Source organism: Buteo buteo, chromosome 10 (genome assembly GCF_964188355.1).
Source record: "Buteo buteo chromosome 10, bButBut1.hap1.1, whole genome shotgun sequence".
In the NCBI taxonomy this organism is placed as follows: domain Eukaryota; kingdom Metazoa; phylum Chordata; class Aves; order Accipitriformes; family Accipitridae; genus Buteo; species Buteo buteo.
In genome coordinates this window covers 2,631,124-2,656,118 of record NC_134180.1, presented here as the reverse complement: position 1 = coordinate 2,656,118, position 24,995 = coordinate 2,631,124, and the positions used below count along the sequence as shown (strand labels likewise).

The 24,995-nt window shown below is 43.3% G+C and overlaps 1 protein-coding gene across 4 annotated transcripts; it reads right to left on the bottom strand.

Annotated features, from left to right (window-relative positions):
- Positions 1-31: 31 nt before the first annotated feature.
- On the bottom strand, positions 32-24,640 carry MED26 (mediator complex subunit 26). Of its 4 annotated transcripts, none has more exons than XM_075037978.1 (3): positions 24,400-24,640; positions 5,898-5,972; positions 32-4,529 (listed from the first exon to the last, which is right to left on the bottom strand). In XM_075037978.1, exons 1-3 carry the CDS (start codon positions 24,472-24,474, stop codon positions 2,835-2,837), a joined length of 1,845 nt encoding a protein of 614 aa, XP_074894079.1. In that variant the 5' UTR covers positions 24,475-24,640; the 3' UTR covers positions 32-2,834. The 4 variants fall into 4 exon arrangements, with proteins under 4 accessions (XP_074894079.1, XP_074894082.1, XP_074894081.1 ...); XM_075037981.1 differs by lacking the exon at positions 24,400-24,640 and adding an exon at positions 23,536-23,814 and having other exon boundaries at positions 33-4,529; XM_075037980.1 differs by lacking the exon at positions 24,400-24,640 and adding an exon at positions 16,981-17,669 and having other exon boundaries at positions 33-4,529.
- Between the last annotated feature and the right edge of the window lie 355 nt (positions 24,641-24,995).

The following is a 24,995-nucleotide window of genomic DNA, read 5'->3' as shown; positions in this document are numbered from 1 at the left end:
GAACATGCACTTTAGGTAACGGCGATTCCCAAAAGATTTGCAGATGAGCCATTTCATGTCATCCAGTGACAAGAAAGAGGTGGCAGTGTATTAATTTAAGATTTTAGGATTAGAAGAATAAATTTTGTAAGGCAGGAGGAAACCAGTAGCGGAGAAACGTGAGTTCATGCAAAAATGAGAGTACACAGCAGATACGCACACGGTAAACTTCATTTGAACTTGTTTACAAAATTGACAAAAAAAATATCACCTTGTAAACTTATTCACATTTGTTGGAGCTCACAGAACTGGTTATACTAGCATGCTGAAATAAAGATTGTCAAGCCTCGTCTCACCCTGGATGACATCCCAGTGAGTTGACCCTTACAGCAGAAACAAACTCGGTATGGAACAAGATTTAAAGCTTGCATTGTGAGTGAATTTCTCTAACGATTTAGTACCGCTAGGGAAAGGGCTGGCTCTAATACCTGACGCTCCCTCAAGCAAAGAGAGCATCGGCACGGTCACTTTGCTACCCAGAGCTGGACGTAATTTGAAAGCAGTGATGACCTTACGGCATCACCTCACCGAGTGTGGTCCACAAGGGCCATCGATTGCATCAGAAACGTAAGCAGTGGAGAAAAAGATGGGTTTTATAAAGTGTTAATGTAATACTTTTGTCATTTCCTGAAATTTGCCCTATATTCAAAGGCCTCAGAAGAGCACGGACCCTGTTCCTAAATGCGACCATTCAGGGAAAAAGGGACAAGGGGCGGGGGGAGATAAGATGCACAGTATTTTTTACATAAACAAAACCCAAGCATTTTCCAAAATGACCAGCTTTTCAGCCCTCTACCATCAAATCTACCTTTCTGAACTGCAGGACAGTAGCTTTCCCCAACTTTAACACACACTGCTTGACCTCATCAACTGCAGAAGGACAAAATGGAAGTAAACTGAAAATATACTTGGAAGCATTTTTTTGGTAACCACTTTTTCTGGTTTCACACTCAGACCCCAGATTTCAGAAATGGAAGCACAGACATCAGTTAAGATTTCTGAGACACCCACACATTTCAATACCAGTCAGATCACAAAAGCGGTAGGTTTGAACAAGAATGACTTAAAAATAAACCAAACCTTATCGGTTGTATTCCAGGGAATGAACCAACTTAATGTATACCTGGCGAGGAACACCCTTTTAAAATCACATAAGAGCTTGACTCTCCTCTCAAGGCAGGAGAACTCTTGCCAAGGCTCTTCTCCATAGAAGCGAGATCCAGCACAAACGGGTTAACAGAGTTAACATCACTAAGCCTAGAAATATTTTTGGTATAGTGTCCCCTCCCCTTTTCCCCTGGACAGAAGCCCAGCACCGGGGACTGCAGAAAACAACTAGTCCCGAATGTTAAAGCAATTACAGTTAATAGAAATTCTTAGCCTTCTATACTGAACCAGGCTGCTTCAGAAAGCATTTTAACAATTAGGAATAATATATTACAAAGTTACTGAGAAAAAAGATGAACTATGATCTTTTTAGACTTTGAGGTACATTAACAGCAATTGGGTTATCAGTCTCCAGACCCTGGATGCAACCAGAGTTTAAAAAAAAAAAATCCAACCTGTGCGACTGAATACCACCAACGTACTTGGAAGACATCTTGTATATCCCTAACAGCCAGCTGCTTTCGACAGTGTCGGATGGGATTCGGCTTCACCACACTGCTCCGACGGATTCTCAGTGTTGATGATCACTTAGCTGGTCTGAATTGAGCAAACTTTAAAAAAAATGAGTTAAGTATAAATAATTCACAAACTGTTTTGTGCAAATTTTTTTTATTTCCACATTTATATCACAATGTGTCCACTTAAAGGACCAAATAGCAAAGTTGCTCCCTTCTGCATCCCAAGAACACAGAAGTCTAGGTACTGTACATTCACTAAGGCTCTTTGTTTTTGCAAATTGCGTTTATGATGGATATCCATAAGGCAAACAATATCTAAAGGAATGGTAACAAGTATATTTCCAGCATACAAACAGGCTTCCTTTTTCCCTCTCACAGTACAGTTACAAACTTGTAGCACCCTCATTACATTTAGATTCTAGAAAAGGTGATTTTTCTTTTTTTTTTTTTTTTTCCTAGGAGTTTGCAGGAAGGGAAAAGGAGGAAAAATATTTGGCTGGTGGTGGTGGGATCAAAAATATCATTAAACATCTAGTTTTTGCAGCATTTCTCAGAGACTGGATTTAAACTGAAACCAGACTAAAATATGTGGATGCCTATGGAATGTTGAGCTGAAGCTGGTCTCCCAGCCTGCAGTGCAACACCTGCTGTTTAAAACCCAATCTCCGTACCACATGACTTTAAAAAAAACGCAATCATGTTCAGAGATGTGATACAAATAAAACTACAGTTTTTGCACATTGTCTCTCGAATATCTCACTGCCAAATAAAAACCCAAATCAAGTCAAATAAATAGATGCATATTTTGTTAAGGTAACTTCCACAATTTTCTCTGTACCTGCCTGTAATAAGATTCCGGCATTCAGAAAGTGCTGGAAATCCTCTTCACTTCTTGGGGACTAACACTTTTTTATAGCTGGCTCGCTATAAGAGTTTTGAACTCAATTTGTCAACCTTCGTATGCCTTCCTTTGCAATTGTTAGTAAACTGGTAGCAGCATTTCACAAAAGGAGAATTTAAAGGGAAGAGCTGTAAAGAACCAGCTCCCTCACACCCTCTGCTTGTTGGGCCTGTTTGTCCAGGACAGGAGGCTTTCTCCATCTTTAAGTGGCATAGTGTCTGCCATTTTTGCTAACTGCAGATGTAAAAGCATTTTTAGCAAAACTGTACTCAGTCTAGGCAGACGTAAGGCAGGATGTTCAATCTACCATCATCCCCATGTGGATCTAAAGATATGCACTGTGTCCAATCATACCAGTTACCCTGTGTGTCATAACAACCGTTCACGCCTGGCCAGTTATGTTCACGTATTCTGTTGAGGTCATCACTTGTGACCTCTCTTGTGACCCCAGGCAAGTCTGTAGGTTTGCTGTTAGGAGCTAGAACATGAGTCTTTCTAGCCTCTTTTCTAGTGCTTTCCTCCTGCTTTAAATATTCAGACATGAAGTAGTGAGCTCCTGGAGTCTGTACTCCTGATGAAGACAGCAAGCTACTCTGTCTGTTTAAATATGACTGAATGATTTCATTTCTGGATAATTCTTTCCAGTTCGTTTGTTCAAAGGGGCTTTGCAGGTTGGGTTTTTGCTCCTGCTTTTCCGTTTCTGTCCTGTGCTGTTCAGTAAGTGCAGGGATTTCTACCTGCAAAGGATCTTTCTGTGTTAAAGGTTTTATCTGTCCTGTCATGGGATCAAAAGTGAGTTTTCTCTCTTTTAATCTCACAGGTTTCACACCCCCTTCTGTCACGTGCCCATCCAAGTTGACTGTATAGTCTCTGGGTCGGTACCTTTTCTTCTTTTTACTATCGGAACCTGAAGCAGCATCATCACTGTCCATTTTTGAAGTGTCCTGTGAAAAGCCCATGTGTGGCGTGAGAGATTCCCCAGGGTGGGAGCTGGTTTTGCAGCTGGAAGATGTGTGCTGTTGAAGTGTCCCTGCTGTATGCCTGTGCTGGCTTTCAGAAGGTACCTGCTGCTCCTGCCAGTGCTGAGATACCTCAGTTACCGATTGCTGAGAGAACTCCAGTCTTTTTGCTGGCATTGGAGGTGTCGACGGTTGCATCAGGGATGGTGGCGGTGATGGCACCTGTGCAGTATCTAAGAACTGAGACCTTTGAGATGGACTAGGCATTGAATCCTTTGGTGAGTACGTAGTATGCTGCCGAGCAAAAGTATCATGCCTAACATTTCTGGGGCTAAAGGAGGAACAGCGAGGACTCTTGGGTTGGTGCGGTCCTGTGGTTTCTTCTGATTTATCATGCTGCTGAAGCACTGCAGTCTTTAATAACGAGGAAGTGCTTGAAGGTTTTACAAGTCCTGGAGAACTGGTGTGAGGTTTTACAGCATTGACTGGGATCTTATTGTGTTTATCATTTTCACTGAGTTCTGTCCTGCTGCTTTCGGGCCCTGCATGTAGATTTATGTCTACAGGACTAGGGAAATTTTCAGGACTACCTCCAATTCCATTTGTGGGAGGGGGTGAAGAGTTTTGTAATACTTCATGACTAGCTTTGGAGACTTTGGGGGGAGGAGGGCCCTGATGCCCGTCCCTGTGTTCACCTTTCCTTTTCCGATTTCCCAATTTCTCTGGTTTTGGAGAATTTAGTTTCTGTATATCATTCCTGCTTTTCAATTCGCTGATGGGCTTTGATCCAGCCACAGCAGGAAGTTGTGCTTCGGGTTTGCAGTTGTGAGCACCACCATTTGCTGATCCAGGTGGATTCGGCAACCCTCTTGGCACTGGTTCATTCTGGGTTACAGGTTCTATCAACTTTTGCCAATTCCGCAACAATTTCTTGGCACGTTTGGCAAGTTCCTCATTGGATGTCTTCTTCCTCACCTCATTGATAAGCCTCCCAAGTCTCGTTTCCTATAAAGAAAGAAAAGTTGTTTTACAAACAGGTATCATTCTAAACAGAATTCTTAAGGTACATTTCTGCTTTGTAATGCTTACCCTAAGAAATACCTAGTTAAAATCCACTAAAGGTTTAAATGTTGAATTAATCTTTTTGGAAAGGATTAGCCCAGCTGGTTCAGCGCTCTGCCACGCAACATGAAACCTACTGTAGATTTCCAGTCGCCCTGTCTTTGTTCCCCAGCTAAAGCACCAGAGCCATTAGCTGTGAAAAACATCAGGAAGGAATTCTTTAATCAGCAAGAATCTTGAGAATAAAGGTGCAAGCTCGGATTCAAGGGGAAGTGCAGCACCCAAGGCAGTAAAGGTGCATGTTTATCACAATGAAATTATAAGATCTGCAGAAAGAGGCAAGAGAAGAAAATTCCAGAATCTTCGCCTGTTACAGTAATACGTTGACAATAAAAATCTCCATTTCACAAACCTGACTAGCCAGGGTGTGACTTATGTCCTACCTTCTTCCTCCATCTCTCCTCTCCCTTCACTCCCCAGTATCTTGAAAGGGTATGAAAGACCGATTTAAACAAGCATTCCTAGGGTGTCCCAAAGTGGTTTCATAAGCGGAAGGAAGTGAAGTGTTTGATTGTTCCCAAAGCACATTTGAAAACAAAGAATTGTTCCATAAGTCAGATTACTTAAGAAAAGCACTTCAAAGGAAAACATAGACCAGTCTGTGAGAGAAATATGCAACACATTGCGATACATACGTTGAAATACAGCTGGAGTTATAATTAAGCAACAGCTAAAAGCAAGTAACACCAATAATTTCAATATAAAGATATAAAAGAATTTTATAATTTAGCCACAAAAACTTCTTTAGGCTCTGTTTCTAACAGTGGCCAGTGAGACTGCAGCTATCCCATCTGATACTTCAACTTTTAATACAACTAATCTCACCAACTAGATCAGGCACTGAAACCTGCTTAGCTGAATTTAAGATTAATTTTGTAGACACAGAGTAACTATATTCCTATTTCAGATTCTTTGGTGCTTGGTCACCAAACATCTAAAAACGTGACCAGTACTTCAGCAAGCAGAGTTATGTTGCTGAATGCAACAGAATTAATCAGTAGCAAGTAATGATTAATTTAGTGCCCTACACAAACAGGAACTGTGCTGCACAGAATACTGATCTGAATCCAGAAAGAATCACTGTGTATGCATTGAGATGTCAGAAGCAGCACGAGGGACAAAATAATATCTTAATTGTGAATCCTTTGCAATCATTCTATTGTTTCAAGAAAAGCTCTTATGGAAATTAGATCGGCAGAGAAAGTCCTTTTATACACACAAAAATCAAGTAATGTTTAGAGGGTGACATACCTCAAGTGCCTCTTTGGTAATGGGATATTTCTCCAGGCTGGAGATCACTTCCAGCACTGCCACCATGTTATGGATCTGCAACAAGGAAGACAAAGTCACTTCATGTTTCATGTACAGGTCTTAGTTATCAAATGTAATTTAAGACCTTCCACTTTATAATTGCTGGAAGCATTAATCACAAAATTGCTATCACACTGTCTGGCTTTAGGGAGCTGACTGTTCAAAGAATAGGGACAAGGACACTTTACTGACCTAGTTGGAAACTGCAGGAGCTGTAACAAACACACTCTTATGTAAAACTAAAGGAAACATTAGCAATAAAACCAGACTTACTAGCAAAGTTCTGAGACTCCTAGCCAAGGTGTTAGTTAATTGTCCTACAGCCTAACTGGAAACGTTAAGTGCCAAGTGGGCCAAGAAGAGCAACGAGTCAAATCAGAACTCTTGCATTTATCCCTTTAGGCACTGCTTTAGATTTACGCAAGTCACCGTCCTATGATTTTGTTCAAAGTATCTATGTTTCCTGTAGCTACGCACCAAGAGTCTAAAATCCCAGGCACAAACTCCTCCAAGTTGAAGAGCAGAGAAGCAAAGGCTGTGCCCAGTAGGTGTCCTCAGCCCATCGCCCAGCACCAGGCGTGGGACAGAGCCACCCTAAAAACTCTGCAATCATTCTACCACTCTATTTCCTCATATGTAAGATGGTGAGGAGTAACTGCAGATATTCACGTTACGTTAACAAAGCCTGCATCCTTTTCTGATGGGTTTCACTGCAACATTTCTGTAGGCATGAGTAAGCTCACACAAAAGCAATTGCCACAATCCGTAGATGTTAAGCATAGGTGTGATTTTAGTAATTTCTATGAGAAACCCCAGACTACACAGAGATCCATATTTCCATTACCTGATGTTAAGAGCACCAAAAAGTGGAATTTCTAATTCACCTTTGTAGATAGATTTAAAAGGTAAGCAAAGGAAAACTTGAACCACAGTCTCATTTATTGCTTAATTGCATTTGTGACTCAACTGGACATGAACTGCATGTGAGAGAAATCTCTCAGCAAGAACCTCTGCAGGGATCCCACATTATCCTGAAGTCTTATCAGGAGCATAATCAGGTCGCTCTACCCTCCCAGTCACACACTCCGCTGCAAGATTCTTCATTTTAAAAAGATTGCAAGTTTGGAAGAATTAGCTTTTTTTCAAGTCAATTCTACCCTTCTATTAAGATAAAGCAAGAGAATCAGGAGCCGAAGGCTCTTCCTTTCAGAAAGTCTTGTGCATAGACAATGTTTTTTCCATCACAGCAGGATTGTTTAATGTAGGAGATACTTGGATAAAGCTGTCGGCAATTAAACACTTTACCTGATTTTTAGATTCACTTCTATCAAACTTATGTTTAAAGTCTATATAGGCTTTGAATGATTCTGTTACAGGCTGTAAAACCAAATTCAGACCAAAGATGAGTTAATTTGTCATGGTCTCTTCTTCACTGAACGACAATGCCTCTGCAGATATTTAAAGCCCTACCATCCGGTCAGGTCTGCTAAAACTCTGCTTAAGCTTTAAAGCAGCAATAGCATGTATTTTGACATATTCTAGTTCTTACTATTTCACTTCAATGCACTGACTTTCTTCCATGTTTTGATCCTTGCACTGCCCTCGGTGCCTACGAAGGCTGATTTAGCACCACAGTTTAAGTAATACATAACACCAGGGTTTTTTTTTTTCAGTTTCTAGAACCAGACTACTTAGAATAGCTAATGCTCAATTCTGGGAGTTTCCAGACAAACATTTTTAGACTTGCAAAACATGATACTCTCCTTCCCAACACATATTTTAGACTATGAATTACCAGGGTGCAAAAAGGCTCTGTGTATTGCACACACCAATAATTGGTGCAATTATTTTTGCAGTTACTGGTAATCCCCAAATATTCATTATCTAAATGACAAACCGATGGCAAAAAAGGATCATTAGTCTATCAAAAGGTCAAGATGGGGAAAGCGATACACTCACGTATATACACACCTACAGAAAGATGAAATTGGTCAGGGAATTTCCAGTAACAGCTTTGCCTTTGTTCAATATATCCAAATACACATACAGGGATACCCCTGAATGCTAAATCACCTACCAGAGACCAGGTCTACACCAAGACTGATAGACTCTTACTTCATTCCCTCCTTTGAGGGACACATGGTGCCAATTAAGACAGTGAAAGCAGCCTTACACCACTGAGTCTGTGCTGATCGCTCAACTTCTGGTAAAACACAAAACACCCATTTCAGATTCTTCACACATTTGTAACCAATTGAAAACATGCTGTCGCACTGAAGCAATCGCTGCAAGGAGCACGAAGGCTCACACTCGAGATCAACTGCAGGAAGCTCCTCTCGTCTTTTTTTTTTCCTTCTTTTTGACCTGCAGGGAAGCGTGGTTCTTAAAAATAAAACGTTCAGGCAGGTTCAACAGCTTCTCCACCCTTCCCCAGTAGTTTTGTGTAGTTTTCTTGGAATGCTTCACCCAAACTGCCACAAAGAGAAGCTTACAATAAAAATCATATTCACCTATTTTAAAATAATGCAGACTATGAAATTTCTTGTGGTATAGTTAAACATTATGATGAAAACAAGATGACTTCCCCAAAATGCCTCAAGTATCATCTATTCAATGTGAAGACATCTATTTTGGTACCAGCAGCACATCAGTATTGCACATCAGTACCTTTACCTTAAACTACCTGTTACTGGCTTAATAAAATTAATATATTGTCACACTACTGACATGAGACTGAAGTTACAAAACCTACCAGGACATCATCCTACTTTGAACAGCACCAGAAATGATAATTTATTAACGCAAGCTGCTATTAAAAATATTTACTGGCTACACAGCAGATAGCCAAAGTAACATAAAGCAGAGTGGGAAAAGGGAGTTTGGCAACCTTGCTCTCTTCAGACGATAGTTAAGAGTACAATTGCGTAAGATGGCATCTCAGGAACTTGCACATCATTTTAGCTTCTATTTGCCTTTGTCTACTTACGGTGCAACCCATTACTACCCTCCCAAAACAAGAACTTTCATGAAGCAACCCCAGGACCTCGCATTTTAGGAGCTTGCAGAAATCAGCTAAAAATAATTCATATGGCATTTCAAATTATCTCATGCTATTCCCATGTTGTGAAGATTGACTGGCACACAGACCAATTCACTCGAAAGTTTACTGGAGAACATCTGCCTTGAGTTATCTACGATAATCCTTTCCAGCCAACCCTAATGACAGTCACAGAAAACAAATCTTATTTATTCCACGCAAGTCTCCTTAAGTCATTCAGCTATACTCTGGAGTTTACTACTGGTATCTGAGATCTTTTCCAAGTAAGCACTAAATGTTTTTACTACAGCTTCAGACAAAAGCATGGGTTTCTGAACTCTCTGGAAAAGATCAAGCAGCTTAATTTCCTTTCTTTAACTGCCATCTTGATTTATAAAAACTAAAATAAGATTAAGAACAATTCAGTAACTAACTTCAGGGTAAGTGTTATACAGCAGTTTAAAAGGATAAAAAGCATGTTAGGGTTCGGGAAGTTTAATGTACAGCTGTTCCCTGCCACCTCCAATTCTACTGCCTCCTTCCCTGGTAGACTTGAAAATAGCAGCAAACTTGGCATCCGCACGTGAGCTGGTATCACTGTTTCCACGTGCTGGGAGGCGTTTTATGTTGGACTAGCACACTCAGATGTTATGCTTTGATTCTCTTCCTTCATCTACAGACCAGTCCAGATACAAAACACAAAATGAGCACTGATGTAATACTTTTCTTTCTTCCTCAGGACTGCTTTGACACACAGGACAACCTCCATCTCACTCCACTGCTGCCTAAGAAACAAACGTTACAGAAACATTCAATTGCAGTCATTTGAATAAAGCAATTTTGGGTTTGTTTGGGTTTTTTTTAATGTTTCATAGGGATTTTTCTAAAGATCTTTGCATGCATGACTAGACCACAATAGATGACAAACCAGAACTGAGTTAGCAAGGCTGATGTTGCTGAGACACTTAGTTATACAGGCCTCAAGTAGGAGAAGGAGTAGGTATTTCCTTGTAACATGAAAACCTGAGCACTAGGTGCACAAATACAAAAAAAATTGCAGTGAAACTGCTAATACAGATTCCTATCCTACTGGATTCTGGCTAGAAAGGCTCTTTTTAACCACTTGCACAAAGTTCACGAAACAGCACTAAAAGGCATCTTTTGACATAGTATCATCATCCATATGGGTCACACTAGTACCTTTAAAAGTTTCTAAAGGGTACTTAAACTTGGCCTAGTATGTCTAGAATCCCTAATCACTGAAACTTTTCTAAAACAAAGCTATTATCCTCCTGAAATCACAGGTTATAATAATCAATAATCTTGACTCCATTGCAGGCATTCTGAAACAGACTATACAGCTGTATCAGAAGACACTGGCTTTGAGAGAATGTATTTGTCATCATACTTCAACTTACTTCCTCAGAATATGCTATAAATACTCAATATTTTGCTAGGTTCAAAGAAAGTACTTTTGTAACACTTTCCCACCTGTAGTATCAAAGTAATTTCACAAAAGCAAGCAGAGAAGTAGACCCCCTGTGGAAGACTAAACAGATTTTTCTACCTTTCCTACGGATACAAATCCAGATCTCCATTGCCAAGTTGGTGTTTTCTGTTGGCAATTAATATAAGAAGTGCAGTATGGTCTATACAGAAGTTCACAGGAGCATTTGTACAAATTTTATTGCCTTCCTTCTGCTCCTAGGGACAGCAGCATTTTATTGGGTAGTTATAAAAACTGTCATGTATCTATGGGCCGCGTATATCTTAAGTAGCACAGGATAACGTTCAAGAAAATCCCAGGTTCAAGGTCGATATTGCTGAAATGACCAAGAAGGCAGAACTGATTCAGAAGGCAGGTACGGAAACAGCACCACGAGCAAGGTCATCCGCTCACGTTTATTTTCTCCAAAGCAGTGTACTGATTACCTGCATCTAAGCACCAATTCCTACCCCAGCCTGGGGTCTCTGAGCAGCATCAGATCTTGCCCCCAGCACTGCATTTGTATAAAAGCTACTTCATTGCATAATAATCTGAAACATGGAATAAGAAGTAAGAAGAGAAAAGTTGCTATTCATAGTAGGCTTTATTTAAACGTGGCAATGGAAATACAGTAGTATAGTGTTTATTTAGCACTTCATATAGGATGCATTAGATACCAGACACTAACAATACATATCATGAACAATAAACTATAATGTAATTTTTTCAATGATACAGACCAAACACACAAAGTTAGAATTCAGGTTACAACCTGCTGGTATGTAGTTCAGTTCCCTTGCAACTGATCTATTAACAGTTTCCCCTACCCTCAATGTGACATGATGTTGTCTAAAGATAGGGTACACGAGATACTATTCACAGAAATGACATACCAAAAAGATGACCATGCACTACTTTGTTCATAATTTTTCAAAATGTTTGAAAGTCAGTGTGCTAAGCAGAGTTCAAATATTCACCAGTACACAAAAGATATTCTTAAAGGTGGAGGCGAGTTTTCTAATAGTATTTAGTAAAGCAGATGTTTAAACATGAAGGAATCAATGATTTGGGTTCAAAGTCATCCACTGAGAGTATCTTCTATGACAGAGAAATTAATTTGGAGTCCACACATTGAAAACTGATCAGAAATTTGTGCTGCAAAACAACAGGTAGAAGAAATGCTCCTTGACTACCAAGAACAGTCAAAAAAGTGGCTAAGCACAGCAAGCAGTTATCCTTACCTCTGGATTTAAAGTTTCCGGGTCTAATTTAAAGAGTCAAAACAATTTGCATATATTTTATTTGTACTTAGGCTTTATTTAATGGTAAAGTAACATCATCCAGACACCTTCCCAGATACACTTTACAAAGCCAGGATCATCAAACAAGAGTAAGGTCAGATTCCAACAAAATACCGCATTGCAAAGAAATCAGCAGACCTGAAATATTTCACTTGAGTGAGACAACAGTTTAGCCCTCTGTTACCTTTTGGCAGTATGTACGCACATAAGTAAGGTGTAGAGAGACTAGAACAGCCAAGAGATCAAGAGGAGTTTGCCAGCAGAAAACGCAGTTTGCCCTGGCAGTTACAGCCTCGAGACACAAATCCACAGCAGTTGGTAAGTGCCATCAACACTCTAGCTCTTCTCTACACGGTCCACTCCAAAGGAGACGTCTAACCCTGCCAGGGGCCCTCAACATAGCAGGAAAACACTCCACACTTTGGCAAGGCAGGGGAAACCACCCAACGAAAGAGTATCTGTCGGTGGAGTCATTTAGAAGGTAAGATATAAGTGGTTGTAAAATACAGATTATGGAGACAAGACACACACCCAGAACATGACCATTCACAGGACAGCAGTGGCACATTGAGGGAAGTCTTCCTGCTCTACAGGAAGAGATCTTTAAAGCAAATAGAAAACAGTCAACAGTATAACACTTTTCTCCATTCATATTTATTAGCCAATAATTGGAAAACATTCTTGTTACTACAGAGAAGAATAATTGTCTGTCAACTTCAACATTTGCTAAACATTTTATATAATATCATAAGAGTTGTACCTGTAGTGCCTACCCCTCAGTTGTATATGAAACACAGAAGACTCACTGCAGTGTGATCCCCCAACACTTCTTCTTCCACCCCCAACAAAAAAAACCAAACCCAGACCACCAGACCATGAAGTTGGGCAAAACCTTTTTGGGGAACAAATTTATTTAAAAAGCCCAGCAGTTGAACTGAAGGTTAGTTACATGAAATACTATTAAACTGGACAGACACGTGTGGCACAAATTCAAGATAAGGGAACAGAGTAAGAAGAGGAGTGGACTGCCACAAAGCCAGGCAGTCATTGTCACAGCAGGGCAGAACACAGCCTCAATGGCACCTACCACGGCATACTGCAAGCAAGATAATTTTAGTCTTGTTTTTTCACTCAACACCATACTGATAAGGAATGGTATAGGCATCAAAATCAGCTGGAATTACATGTTCATCTCAAGGCACCACAGTTCAAGAACATATACAAAGAGGAGTTCAGAGGAGAACAGTGATAAGAGGTTTTGAAAACACAGTGAATAAGAAAAAGTTTAAGTACTCAGTTCACACAGTATTGAAATAAATAGGGAGGAGACACTTAAAGCTTGAAATAAGCCTTCCTGTGCATTATTAGTCATAATAAAGAAAACAGCAATCAACTGTTTTCATGCTCACTGGCCTAATTTGCAATGAGACAAATACCGATTACATATTAGGAGTAACCAGAGATGCACTCAGACAAGCTCCCAAATAGTTTCCATAGCCACTACAGAGGTTTAAGAACAGATTAGACAAGTCTGGAAGGAGTTGCTTTGTATAGGTGATGCTACTCCAGTGAAGGTGATGGACCACATAGCTTCATGAAGTCCCTTCCAGCCATGCACCCCTATGATTCACACCTGGAGAACAGATACTGAACAGCAAGTAGTGGAAACACATTGAAACATCCATTTCTACCTAGTCCGAGCTAGACTCAAAAGAAATTTGTCCCCTCAAAGAGATACATGCAGGTAATTACACAGTTTGTGTTATAAAGGACTTAGAAAAAATTCGACACTTCACAGTTCGCTGCCCCACCACACAGGGCAGGCTCACTCTCCCAAGCGCAGTGCCCCGAGGGAACGTGACCCCAGAAGAAACACCCAAGGCTGCCCCAGCCATCCCAGGCGGCTCAGCACCACTCAGGCTCTGTAGTCACTTCGTATCATTCCAACCACCTGGTGCCTTCCTCTCTATATCCTGACACCCAAGCACATTTCTAAAACAGCATGGTCCTGCCAAAACAAAGCTTAATGAAACAAGAATATCCACGGAAGGTATTAGGTTTGACCCAGCCCTATACATCCATTGCCTTCTGGTATAAATCCTACCGATCACATGGCCAGCTACAAACGTGTTTAACATTTAGTGAAAAAATGTACCATGTCTTACAGAAGGAGACTTGTCAAGTGCTGAGCTGCACAACGAAAGAGCACAAAATAATGCAACATGGCCCCCACACCCCCACTGGTGTAGCAATTGCTACAGATTATTTCAGCACAATACCTAACACCCATAGAACACATCACTAACACAAGCCCTAAAAACCCAATCACTACACTGGTCCTACCAACATCTAAACAGGATACAGTTTCATTATATAAACAGTAACCATTTCTCCTCCTCTTCCACCTGCACAGAAACTCTAACCAGATGAATCTGGGTAGTTATTATTTATTATAAGCCATGAACTGAAGTTCAATACTATTGCTTAAAAATTTAGAGAGCCATAAAATGAGGTTGCTGTGTAATCAAAGTCACAGGAACAACTGGTCCTACTTCAACAAGAGAGAATCACAGAGTTTCTTGATTTTTCAGACAGAATAATACAGAATATACAGAAAATTCAGCCTTAAAACGCACCCCTTCTGATTTATCACGATCTTGCTGCTTTCTGTGCTAAGCAGAGATCCATTCGTTCAGCCATAAGTCTGTACTTTGACTGCAGTTACTCAGGGAAGTGAAAAGCCAACACTGAGAGTTAATGCACAACAGGCAGGTGCCAGCGCAGCCGAGGACGCTCCTGGCACAGCAGCTCTCCACTTCACCTGAGCTCGCTGTTATTATCTACCTGCGTTACGGTAAGAGCAAAGTCAGACACCGAACTAGATTATGAGAATGACCCTTAAAGGCATCGCCTGGACAGAATCATTCTGCAATCACCTGCTTAATCTTAATGCACTCCAGAGAACTAGTGGAGATTTAAAATTATGCAACACGCATTTAAGGACTTGATGAGAATGGCTTCAAAGGGTCAAGAGCTTTCTGAAGTTCTTAAATATTATGTTACCCATCTCACGGAATATCTACCCAGAGCTGTTATCATGAAGCTGTTTATATCTGAAAGTAATATACAGAAAAGCCCTACTTATGTCACCACAATATAGACTTTTCACTCTTTTCTTAAAAAAAATAGAAACATCTATCACCATATTATTGGTATACTTCTAAATGCAGCAGACCAACTTTTTTCAAAATGCTAGAGAAGCTTCTCAGTTGATTCCTTAAATGATAAAGGAGGCTAAGGTAAGAGCCTGTTGAATACACTGCATTGTGGAATTTATTAATTCATCACACTGAAGTGCAGTATGCTTGCATGACTGCTCATGAGAATTTAAGCATGGCATATTTGTTCACAAAACCCGAGAAAAAGCGTCTTACAAATTGGGAAAGTTTTAAATACTAACTTTGGAGAGAAGTCCCTTTATCCTTTCAACAGCAGTTACTAATACAGAATTTCTGTGAGCACATGCCATAGAGAAGTTTTATGGATATGCAAAAAAAGTTTAAATCAATTTACTCATCTCCTAGAATTATTGCTCGCCAAATTCTAGATAAAATGCTGCTGCCAGTCAACCATTTCCAAATGCCTGCATTCTCTGAAGACTCTGCTGGTCCTCGGGAGAATATAACCTGTCGGGGAAAGCAGATGACCCCCCTGATAATCAGTCGGGAATGCTCGGCCATTCCATTCAGCGGCAGGATCATTAGCAGCTACTTGGAAACAAAATGAGTTTTCTACCTTTGGCTGGGAAAAAAATCTTCCCCCAGAGGACCGTAAGCACAGCACCTTTCATCTCGGGGCTTACAGATTGGAGAGCTACTTTACTTTAAGACCAGTTCCACTCCAGAGCCAATTGCCAAGTGTGATCATGACATGACAAAAGAACACAGTACCCCATCAGCATTTTATTTATATTTAAATACAGAACGCTTAGGAAACTACAACCTGGCGCAAGTTATTTCTAATCTAGGAGCAAAAAACTTCATGATTTCCACTTAAAAAAGCCCCACTGATGCTTAAGCCCCTTGGCAGCCTGTCTTAAAATGTCCAGTGAAAAAAATAACATACAAAGTCAAAACCCAATAGCTCATATTTTGATAGACAAAGTCTTACACACATGACAACAGAGACCGAGTTGTCACGGTAAGTATACAGGCTGCAGGCACCCCACCTTTGCAAATACATTTGAAACATCACCTTCTCTTCCATCTCACTATGCTCAACTCTATTCAAGAATCAACTAGTTTCTCCAAGGATAAACTATAATATCGAGGTATAAATTTTTCTGGAACTTTCAAGATAACTTATGTACAGACATAAAAATGTCACGTTCCTTCCCATGCAATTAATTTACACAGCACAAGGAGTGTTACATACTGACCATCCTAGCCAGCTCAGAGCTTGCTTAAGCAACAGCTCGAGTTACAGAAGCACAGAGCTGGTTGTAGATGAGCTGCAAGTTTGGTCACTGAAGGCAAGTTATGAATGTGCATCACTACCCTGGGGAAAAAACATGCTCCTCTACCTTCAGAAGTTCTACACTCCTTAAAAAAATAAATCAATTTAGCCCTGTAGCATAATCATGATGTTCTGCAAGCTGATTCTGCATGAAAACAGTATGTGAGAAAGCAGCTCCACAAAAGTGCTGGCTGTCACTCTCAGACAAGACTTCCACCTCTGCACAATCATCTTCACAGCACAAAGTTTCAAAATACACCCAGTTGAGTATGTTGCTGAATACTACAGACCGACTTGGACGTAGGATTCCTCTCCTCCCCAACTGCTATGTTAGAAAACCACTTTGTTCAATAAAACGGAACTAATTACATTCTACTTCCAGTGATTCCTCAGTAGAAATTTCTACCACCGACTGTTTGGACATGCTGAAAATTCTATACTTTGATATTAACAGTCACACTTAAGCATGCACCGCTGCCCCATGAAAGCCATGCCCCAGAAAACACTGACACGCTGTTAAATTTAGCAGATTGCACCTCAAATTAAAGCAATTTGCTAGCACTTAAATATTGTTCCAAACACTGAAAGCATGAATTACCTGCAGAAAGAATAATTCAGCTGTTAGAATACTGAACAAACAAACCTACATTTACATTAAATTGAATGTGATGTAATCACTTTTACCTTAAATATTTCTTTAAAGACCAAATGCGTAAATGGGGCCACATCATACCATATGTTATACAGACCGAAGAAAGTTTATCTGAAGTTATCAGCAAGTGCAAAATGGGTGAGACGAGATAGCAGTAAAGCGTTATCAGCCAAAACAGACACGTTTTTCTCTTCATTTATAAAAACTATACTGACGTTAATTTGAACTCAAATCTACTATATTGGAGTAACTATGCCTTAAAAGAAGTGCTTCTTAATTAACATCAAATTTCCACAGCAGGCAGAATCAATTCCTTCTTTCCCTATACTGAAACTTGTGGTTCCTGAAAAAAGAAAACTACTTGTCAACTGCAGCAGCTCCTTGAAGAAACTGGAAAAGGATCTCCCCTCACAGCATACTGGGAGAAAAAGCTTCAGCTGCTCTGAAACTACTTTGATCACCAGCCAAAGGTGCCAGAATGACAGCACTGTTGTGTCATATGGCCATACCAAAAACCCTGAAGAGAGGCAACAACCCACACCTTATGCACTCCTAAATTGGGCTCACCCTCAACTTATTATACAAAACCCTAACAAATGACAAATTAGAGTTTCTATCCTAAGTCCAGACTTCTGAAACATGGGCTAAGCTGAAGGTCTTCATATTTTCTGACACAGATTGGGTCTCTCCCTGCTTGGGGGCTTTTGACAGCAAATATTCTCCCTCCCACCCATGCCAGCATCAGGCTGCGGTGCCTCGGCAGCAGGAGCCGATCCAGCTGCACCCCATGCCCACCCCACACCAGCTTCAGCCCTCCCAGGACCCCGTGCTCAGCTGCCTCAGCTCCCTGCTTTCTTGGGTTAATTGTGTGCCAACGTCCACAGAAATGGCTTAACACAGGGTGCTAGGTGCACCAGCGGCCGCAGGAACACAGCTGCCCCAAGTCACAGCAACGTGGGAAACTGCAGCCTCGGGTTCTTTGCTGTTTGGGAAGTTTGGTTTAGCACATCTCTCCTGGAAGGATGTGCATCTTGCACACCAGCTGTCTTTTCCATGCTGTGGTTCATGGTGACTGTCAGAGATTATTCCTGATGTTTATTCTACCTACAAAAAGTTGGTTCTTCCATTCAGTAAAACTGCTTCATGGCTACACCAAGAAAAATGTGTTAGATTAGTTATTTCCCTCCCAGCATTTCCTCCCTCCAGGCTCTGAGCAATCAAAGTGTTCATTTCCCACCAAGGGTCCACACTACAGCGTGTGCAGACAGGTACTTGCTGCAAAGTTTTATCTTTTGGATTTGAAAGGCCTGATCCCCTTTAAAGAAACAACCCGACAAAGTGAGGGGTGTCTGGCTGGCGGGTGCTGCTCTCCAACAGCTTGAGCTCGTACCACCTGGGGCTGCCACTGCCCCACGGTCACCTCTCCTCGCCAAGCACACTCCCCCAACTACTGCTTTGTGCCAAAACTACCACCTCCCCGAGCCCAGGATGAGCCAGGGCAGGGAAAGAGGCCCCAGACGAGCCCCCTTTCAGGCAGGGTTTGGCCAGGTGAGCTCCTCGGCTGGCCCAGTGCAGGGTCAGCACAAGGGAGGTAACAGGAACATGCAGCTGGAGGTGGGGAAGTGGACAGGTATTACAGCAGCTCTCCCGCCAGGTGCGGCTCTGCTGGCAGTTTCAGCTGGTGTAAGCATGCAAGTTTAAGCCAAGTCAATTCAATTTTTGGTTATTCGGAGCGTTAGCCACACAAAACCTTTAGTGTGAGGTGATTTACTTTTGAGTTGCAAAGCTCACTCATCAGTTACTACTCAGGAGCATCCTCCTGGCTATCCATAAAGAAGTTTCCCAGCATTTATCCCAGGGACACGTGCGGAGCCCTTGCATTACTGCATTGCAACGAACATGGGGGATGATTCCAGACATCTGTGAACCCCCCCAAGTGACAGTGACAATAAAGCCTCTACAAGTGAAACTTGACCATAAGGCATCCACTCTTACCTTAAAAAGCACAGACAGGTGTGGTTAACTTTTACAGGTAACACATACCTCTCTCCTACGAGGTCCCAATCCATCCTAAGGCAGCAGGGAAGCATGAGGAAGCAAGCGGAAGCAAGCGGCACTCCATTTTTTAAGCTTCCATACCTAAACACTTTAACACCCAATTCTGCTGCCACACCTGTGCCAGTACTGTTTGTGATGCACCAGAAGTTTTACCAGATAATTCAGCTACATCAAAAACTACCTGGGGAAAAAGAAAAAAAATACTGCCTTTTCTTTTTTAAACCCTGATCAATTCCCCAGTTCAGTTCACCATATGATCCTGCAAATAGCTGCATCGGCCCACATAAAATGGGTGTGTGTAGCAGGAGTAAGAAGTGAGTGTTATTTAAATTGTCACTGCTGCCGAAACAAACACTCAAATTACAGCTTAAGAGCAAATGACTACTGCCATCATCACTGCAACCTGTGGAGTTTCAAGGAATTAACAATAGAAAGGCAATTTGGCATTCCCCTTGCTTTGACCCCTCAACCTAAACTTCCAGCCACTTTTGTTTGCTCAGATTTTGTCTTAGCAGCCTCAAACTTTATAATGGTCTCACTACTGCAAAGGGGTACTGTGCAAGTGAAAAGTTTTTAACCCCCCCAAACCCCTCAGCCCTATTACCACCAAAAAAATTATCCAGGACTATCCAGGCAACTAACCAGACAAATGCTAACTTGGTCTAGTTAAACTCAGTACCTATGTAAGTAAGCATCACAGGCACTGTTGGAATATACTTTGACCAAGCAAAAAAAAAAAAGCTGTTTTGGAAAGAGATGGACAGGAAAGCTGCAAAGCAAGGCCAAGAAACTAACTGTACCACCACCCTCAAACAGGTGAGTTCAAGTGTATCCAGCCATTTACAATATAGAGCATCAAAAAAAGCCATCATCCTCATTTAAGGTTATTTAGAATTATGAAGAAACTGAATACAAAGGGACTTACTGCAACAGGCCCAAATCTTTATCTGGAACCCAGGACTCACACGGTAATGACACTTCAGACCCTACGCATTAGGAAACACCACAATCACCCACATGTTTCACCACACACCTGAAACACTGAATCCACTGCCTTGATGCGCAAAATGCAATACTTAAACAAGACAAGCTACAATAAGGAAATAAACAAAAATGGTAAGAGGTACAACAGGTTCCAGCCTCTTTGCGCACTGCAGCTTCCTCAAAACTGATAAGCTTATTAAGGCCTCACAGAAAAGGATAAAGCTAAAGCAAAAGCCATGCCTAGTCTACTTTCGCCCACACGTAACCCTTCCCTGCATCCAAAGAAATCTCCAAGACCCTCCCAAAGTGACCCATCGCCTTCCTCCACTCCCTACATTTACATTATTACGGCAGTGTCTTGAACCTTCTCCCTCCCTTTTTAAACTCAATTCTAGAAGGCATGTTTATCACCGATGACAGAGGCTTTTGTTTCTAGGACTTTGGTAAAGCAATCAATACAGAAAACAGCCATGGAAGCATCTTTAACTATGCAACTCATGCGTTAACTGGAAGATCACCCCAGGCCAATGCACTACTTAACATATTACAACAGGCGGACCAATTTATTATTAATAATTCAGATCATGGACCTCTCCTGAAGGTCTGAGCAGCAAGGCCGACTGAGATACTGCACAAATGGCAGCCTGATTTACAATCAACTCCAACCACACAGTGAGCAAATAATGGGTTGTTACTCAAACCAAAGCTGGGTTTGCATCACAGAGATGTATTAATGGCAAATAATTAAATTATCGTCTAATATTTAAAATCAGGAAAAGATTGCTACATATTCAGGATGAGGAACCATTTAATTGCAAGCACAATTCTAACAGCCAGTTGGAAACGACAGGCTTTCCCACAGAGCAAAAACTAACAGATCTCATTATTCCTGACATCAGGTAATAAATTCCCTGAAGAGTACAGAGCGCGATTTAACAAGGCAAAGGTGCTCTGCTTGGTGAAAGAGGCGGTTTCTCACCACACTGAGCCCAAAGGGAAAAGCATTGCTTCTACCAGAACCAAGGAATATCTCCCCTAGAAGACCTCACACCACTGCTACCATAAGGTTTCGGACACTCTTCTCCAGTTCCTGTTTCTACACGGTTCTTCCAGGAAAAGGATTTTCCTGCAAGAAAATCGTATCACCCATCGTTGTGGGTGATACCACTAAACTCATGCTTTCCTCCAACATGAGTCGTGGTACATTCTTGCTAACACACAGGCTTTGGAAGGAAATTGATGTTGATACTCAGTGCTTAAGTCATGTAGCAGAAGTAGTTTGCCCATATGTTTTTTCGAGGGGAAAAGGCTGGATAAATGAAGACATAATACCAGACATCCCGGGTGGCTTCCAAGATGATGTAATTTTTTTAAAATAGCTTATTTCTTATAGGCCTCCTTTGAAATAGAGGTTACCCCTGTAAATTCTGAACTAAGTGTGTGAAACTAAGTTATAAATATATTCCGCAGCAATTACTAGAAGAGGTCTCAAGTGCTAAATGCATGTGTACAATTAAAACATTGCTCCTGAGTCAGCACGGCTTTATGCAGCAGTCCAAACAAAGATGAACAATTGGCACAGAAGATGGTTTCTCAAAGCAAGCAGGTTCTGAAAGCCTGGGGAAAAGATTATTTTGACCAGTTCAACTCAATACAGGTAGGGAAACTTCGCTCTCTCTCTCTTTTTTAATTCAAGGCAGGACCTCAGAGTGAACTGAGATCTGTGTATACCACAAAGACCTTTACAGCTACACTGGAATGAATATCCACAATGGAGAAACAGCTTGTATTGGAGAACGTATCAGTGAAGCTTAAATTTACAGCGTCCCACAGTAAAGCACTATAAAGAACTACATCCTCCTCCTCAACCTCACAAAACTGGACTTTTTTTTGCACACTTGACAACATTAGCGCAGTTTTCACCCTCTCCCCTCTCCAGAAACAGGCACATACACACACCAACAATTATATTGAAAAGCCTGAATGAAATCCAGGCCTCAAAGCTTGACTTGCTTGGTAAACAAGGAAGTCGATCACAAGAATGAATACTGTAAGTTTGAATGCAACCACTTCTTTTAGGAGAAGATTCTAAAAGCCAGAAGAAAGTAGCCAGGGTTTTCCGTGAGTACCCGCAAGTGCAACAGCTCATAGCTGCACTGACTTCTTCCTGCAGGAAAATGTCGGAACAGTTTCTTATACTTTTACGCTGCTGCCCAAGTGTGATTAAATTCAGAATCTGCTTTTAAGCATGTTCAAAATTTAAGTTTTTCTTCTCTTCGTGAAAGTGGCATGACAGGTAGTTTTATTGACTGTTTACCACATATTCTATGTGCTTTGGAGAAAAAAAGTCCAAGATCCAAGCCTGCACAATGAATCTCAACTACACCACCTCTGCTCTCCTTCGAAGAAAAGGTTAAAATGGAAGACAGCCCTCTGCCTACAGGCATTTCTAAACAATGGGCTGATTTTTCTGCCACCAATTATTGCCCTGGATAAGTATCAAGTATGTAGAATTATAATTTAACATACATTACTACTAAGCTTATGGGGCTACTGACCTGTTGGAAGCTCAGCAGAGCTATTGGCTGATGCTCTAACTTCCCCCTACAGACAGCTGCCTGGTTATTTCTGGTCCCCCTTATCACAACCAAACTGCAAGCACGTTCGCAGCGTAACATAACATTAACGTATGGAGAAAGGGAAACGTATCCATCACAAAATATATTTCCTGGCTGCTTAATTCCGCACAGCCACAGCGTTTTAGAAAGTAACACCAGAATTAGGTACTGACAGTTTTGAAGTTAAAAGAAACCATAGATCTGTTAGAGTCTTATTACTAGGTTGACACTTGGTCTAACATAAAGTGAAAGATTTGCAGCTACAAGAAGAGAACTCAGAGCAAACAAAATTCATGAAGTGTACTAACTGACATTTCAGCAAGATCCATGTTAAAGTACTGCAAACTCAAACAACTTTTGACATTTAAAAGCCCACAATTACCATTATAATCCATTACTGTTACTCGAACATGTAACATTGCAGCTCGCGACAAACACACATCACAGGGGATTACTAAAGAAGCTACAAGGTCAGAGTGATTTTTCTTCAGTTTTCATGTCACACACAGGCCACTCCAGAACATCTCCAAAGGGCAACAACTTCATTACCTACTTTAAGACTTCCATACAGGTCTATTACAAAAAAAAAATACTCGTTCAGACAGAAGCAGGTATGACTTTAATAGAACCAAAATACCATTTCACATACCCAGCCTCCTGGAATAACACGCACGTGCGTGCGTTCAGCCTGACGCACCCGTAGCTGCCCCCACAAACTGCAGATGGCCAAGACAAACCCACCTTTGCGTCCTGCTGTGGTGACTGACTGCTGATCTAAGATTTAAAAATCTGACAGCTCGCAGGCTCTGCGGTCCTCTCACAGTAACCAACACCTAAGCGGAGAACCGCTTTCATGTGCCCCAAAAACCCTTAAAAGGAGTGAATGATACTTCGGATAACCGCCACTTAGACGTGAAGGCCACTTACAGGTAAAACATACGCCGACTTCTGTGCTTACACCGCATCCCAGAAGGAGCAGATAAGCTCATTAGCGTGCTGCAGGAAAGGATAACAGCCAAGACCGAGGCTGCTCGGTGCTGAAGCAGCTCCAAAGCCCCGAAGCCACCGTCGAAGCCCTCCCGGCGCCCCCGCAGCCCGGGGTACCCCACGACCCCGACTTGGAAGCGGCGGTAGGGGCCGAGGAACAGGTGGGCGCCCCGGAAGGTGCCGGTCGGTCGCGACGGAGCCCGGCCCAGAGCCCCCTGCAGGCCGCACCCGAGCCGCGGCCTGGCGTGGGGAGGCCGCCGGGCCGCACGCCGCATGGCCGGGCAGCGCCGGAGCCGGGCCCCGGAGGGGGGTGTGTGTGTGTGTGGTGTGTGTGTGCCGTGCGGCGGCGGGAAGCGGCGGCGGGGGGGGTGAGGGACGGACACGGCCTCCCCCCGGGCAGGAGGGGGAGAGGCCTCCGGTACCAGCGCCGGGGCGGCCCCGCGGTCCCGGCTCGGGGGCGAGTGGTGGTGGGGGGGGGTGGGGGGTGGTGGTGTGTGTGAGGGAAGCGGGCGGCGAGGCGCCGCTGGCAGCGGGACCCCGACCGGGCAGGGCGCTGGGGAGCTCCCCGCTACCGCCCGCAGCGGAGGCTTCCGGTGCCCGGGGAGGAACCGGAGCCCGGCCGCAACCGCGGTCCCGGTGGGAGGCGCGGTCCCGGCGTTCCCTCGGACGGCGTGCGGGGCGGGAGGGGGGGGGGGGCGGGTGTGTGTCGGGGTAGGGGGGGGGGGGGCCGGGGCGACGGCCCGCGGCCGGCGTCTCCCCGCGCCGCCGGCACGGGAGCCGCGGGGCCCGGCGGGCCGTACTCACGTTGCTCTGCGGGTCGATGGCCTGCAGCAGCCGGTCCCTGATCTGCTGCGGGGAGGGGGCCGGAGCCGCTGTCATTGCCTGGGCGAAGCGGGGCGGCTGCGGCCGGGGCGGGCGGGCGGCGGCGGGGCCAGGCCGGGCCGGGGCGGCGGCGGCTCCTCACTCGCCGGCGGCGGCGGCCTCCTCGGGGAGCCGGAGTCGCATGTTCGCTCCCCGCCAGGCGCGGGGGGGGGGGGGGGGGGGGAAGAGGGAAAGGCTGAGGGAAGGGGAAGGGAACGGGCAGCGGCGGTCGGAACGGGGGGAAGCGGGGAGGGGAAGGGGGAAGGGGGGGAAAAGAGGGAACCGCGACGGCGCGACCGGGCCCGGGCCCGACTGTTCCGCTCGGGGCCAAACTCAACTGTGGGCAGGAGCCAGCCCCGCGCAGGGCACCCTGGGACACGCCCGACGCCGTAACGCACGGCGCGCCCCTGACGCCCCGCCGCACGCACCGGCGGGCACGGAGGGCGCCTGCGCAGTGGGGGTTTTGCGGGAGGAGCTGCGCGCCTGCGCAGTGGGGCGGGAAAAGGGGGGGGCGCGCCTGCGCGGGTGGAGGGAAGGGG